Source organism: Geospiza fortis, unplaced genomic scaffold (assembly GCF_000277835.1).
Source record: "Geospiza fortis unplaced genomic scaffold, GeoFor_1.0 C13500680, whole genome shotgun sequence".
Lineage (NCBI taxonomy): Eukaryota > Metazoa > Chordata > Aves > Passeriformes > Thraupidae > Geospiza > Geospiza fortis.
Window position 1 is genome coordinate 1 of NW_005060679.1, and position 1,285 is coordinate 1,285.

The 1,285-nt window shown below is 42.8% G+C and overlaps 1 protein-coding gene across 1 annotated transcript; it reads right to left on the reverse strand.

Moving 5' to 3' along the window:
* Positions 1-41: 41 nt before the first annotated feature.
* Positions 42-926, reverse strand: LOC115949436 (fatty acyl-CoA hydrolase precursor, medium chain-like). Its single transcript, XM_031065946.1, has 3 exons — positions 774-926; positions 457-588; positions 42-129 (listed from the first exon to the last, which is right to left on the reverse strand). Exons 1-3 carry the CDS (start codon positions 877-879, stop codon positions 53-55), a joined length of 315 nt encoding a protein of 104 aa, XP_030921806.1. The 5' UTR covers positions 880-926; the 3' UTR covers positions 42-52.
* Positions 927-1,285: the final 359 nt, after the last annotated feature.

The window sequence follows — 1,285 nt, forward strand, 5'->3', positions numbered from 1 at the left end:
GTATGTTCTGGGCAGCACAGACTGAATTGAGCTGTAATTAGCACTGTGATTCTCACCCATTTTTAGCAAAGTTGGTCCAGTATCTCATCACAGTTCTGCTAAGTTCATGTTCTTCTTTTGTAGCACCTCCTGCAAAGGGAGAGATGGAAGGGCCACATTAAAAAGTAACTAATGAGTATCAGCTCTATCAATTGCAACACTTCTCCTGGGTGCCATGAGCTGTTGAGGTTTTCTAGGAGAGACCTGCAGATGAATGATGTAATGCAAAGTATCTGCTACTGAAGACAGAAGATGTTTATGCTCATAATGATGCTTATGATATATAAGCTATGCTTATAAGAAGTATAATGTTTATAATGCTTCTAAGAGAGAAATTGTATTCTAAAGCCCTGCAGTAATTGAAATGAGAAATAATGAGGGTCTAAAAGGAAGATGGAGTAAATATGGGTACATCACCAGCTAAGAATGGCTTTCCAAAGACAAAGGCAATCTCAGCTCCATGATCTGCTTTTACAAAGTCTGGTACAAAACCTTCCACTGAACTCGGCCGATGTTGGAATTCATAAAAGTAGACTGGGTTGCCAGCATCTAGAGGATACAGAAAAGTGCTGGTTTGAGAGCTGAAAATACTGCTCCAGAGATGATAAACTTTCATGAAAAACTGTTTTGGTTAAATGAAAAAACTGCCAGTTCTCTGGATAGTGAAAAGTGCCGCACACTGTCCACACCACCCCCAGACAGAATTGTACAGCTGTTCTGAAGCTGCTGGTTACCTCTGTGGGCTCTGGCCACTTCCACAGATGAGGTGACAAAGTAGACATCTCCCATTGCATCCAGGAGGCCATCTCGGACCTGAGCAGGGCTTTCTGCATCCCCCATGTACTCCTTGTACACTTGGTCAACAACTTCGGATGTAAGGTCCTGAAAGAGCAATAAAAAGTATTATAATGAGGATAAATATTACAAGGAGCAACAGCAGTGGGTGAGTGTGGCCTCTGCACATCCCTGGCTAATCCTCAACAACAGCTTTCAGAGAAAATCCCCAGCTGTGTCAGAGGGTGGCTCAGAGCTCAGAGTGGAGTTACACAGCTGTGGATACAGGTGATCTTGGGGAAAGAGGGATGCAAGATCAAAGGATCAACCACCTCTAGATAAACAGCACTCAGTGATGCTGACTCTTCTCTCCTCTGTGCAAACACTTTCACAACAGCACAGAAATCCTGCTGGATTTCATAAAATCCATTGATTGTTGTAGATGACAATAATTTCTCCCGTTCAGAACAAG

Coding starts and splice junctions, on each gene's coding strand:
- LOC115949436 (XM_031065946.1), bottom strand. CDS start 879: ATGGGGGATGCAGAAAGCCCTGCTCAGGTCCGAGATGGCCTCCTGGAT. Junction 589..773: donor AGTGGCCAGAGCCCACAGAG/GTAACCAGCAGC, acceptor TGTATCCTCTAG/ATGCTGGCAACCCAGTCTAC. Junction 130..456: donor TGGAAAGCCATTCTTAGCTG/GTGATGTACCCA, acceptor CTCCCTTTGCAG/GAGGTGCTACAAAAGAAGAA.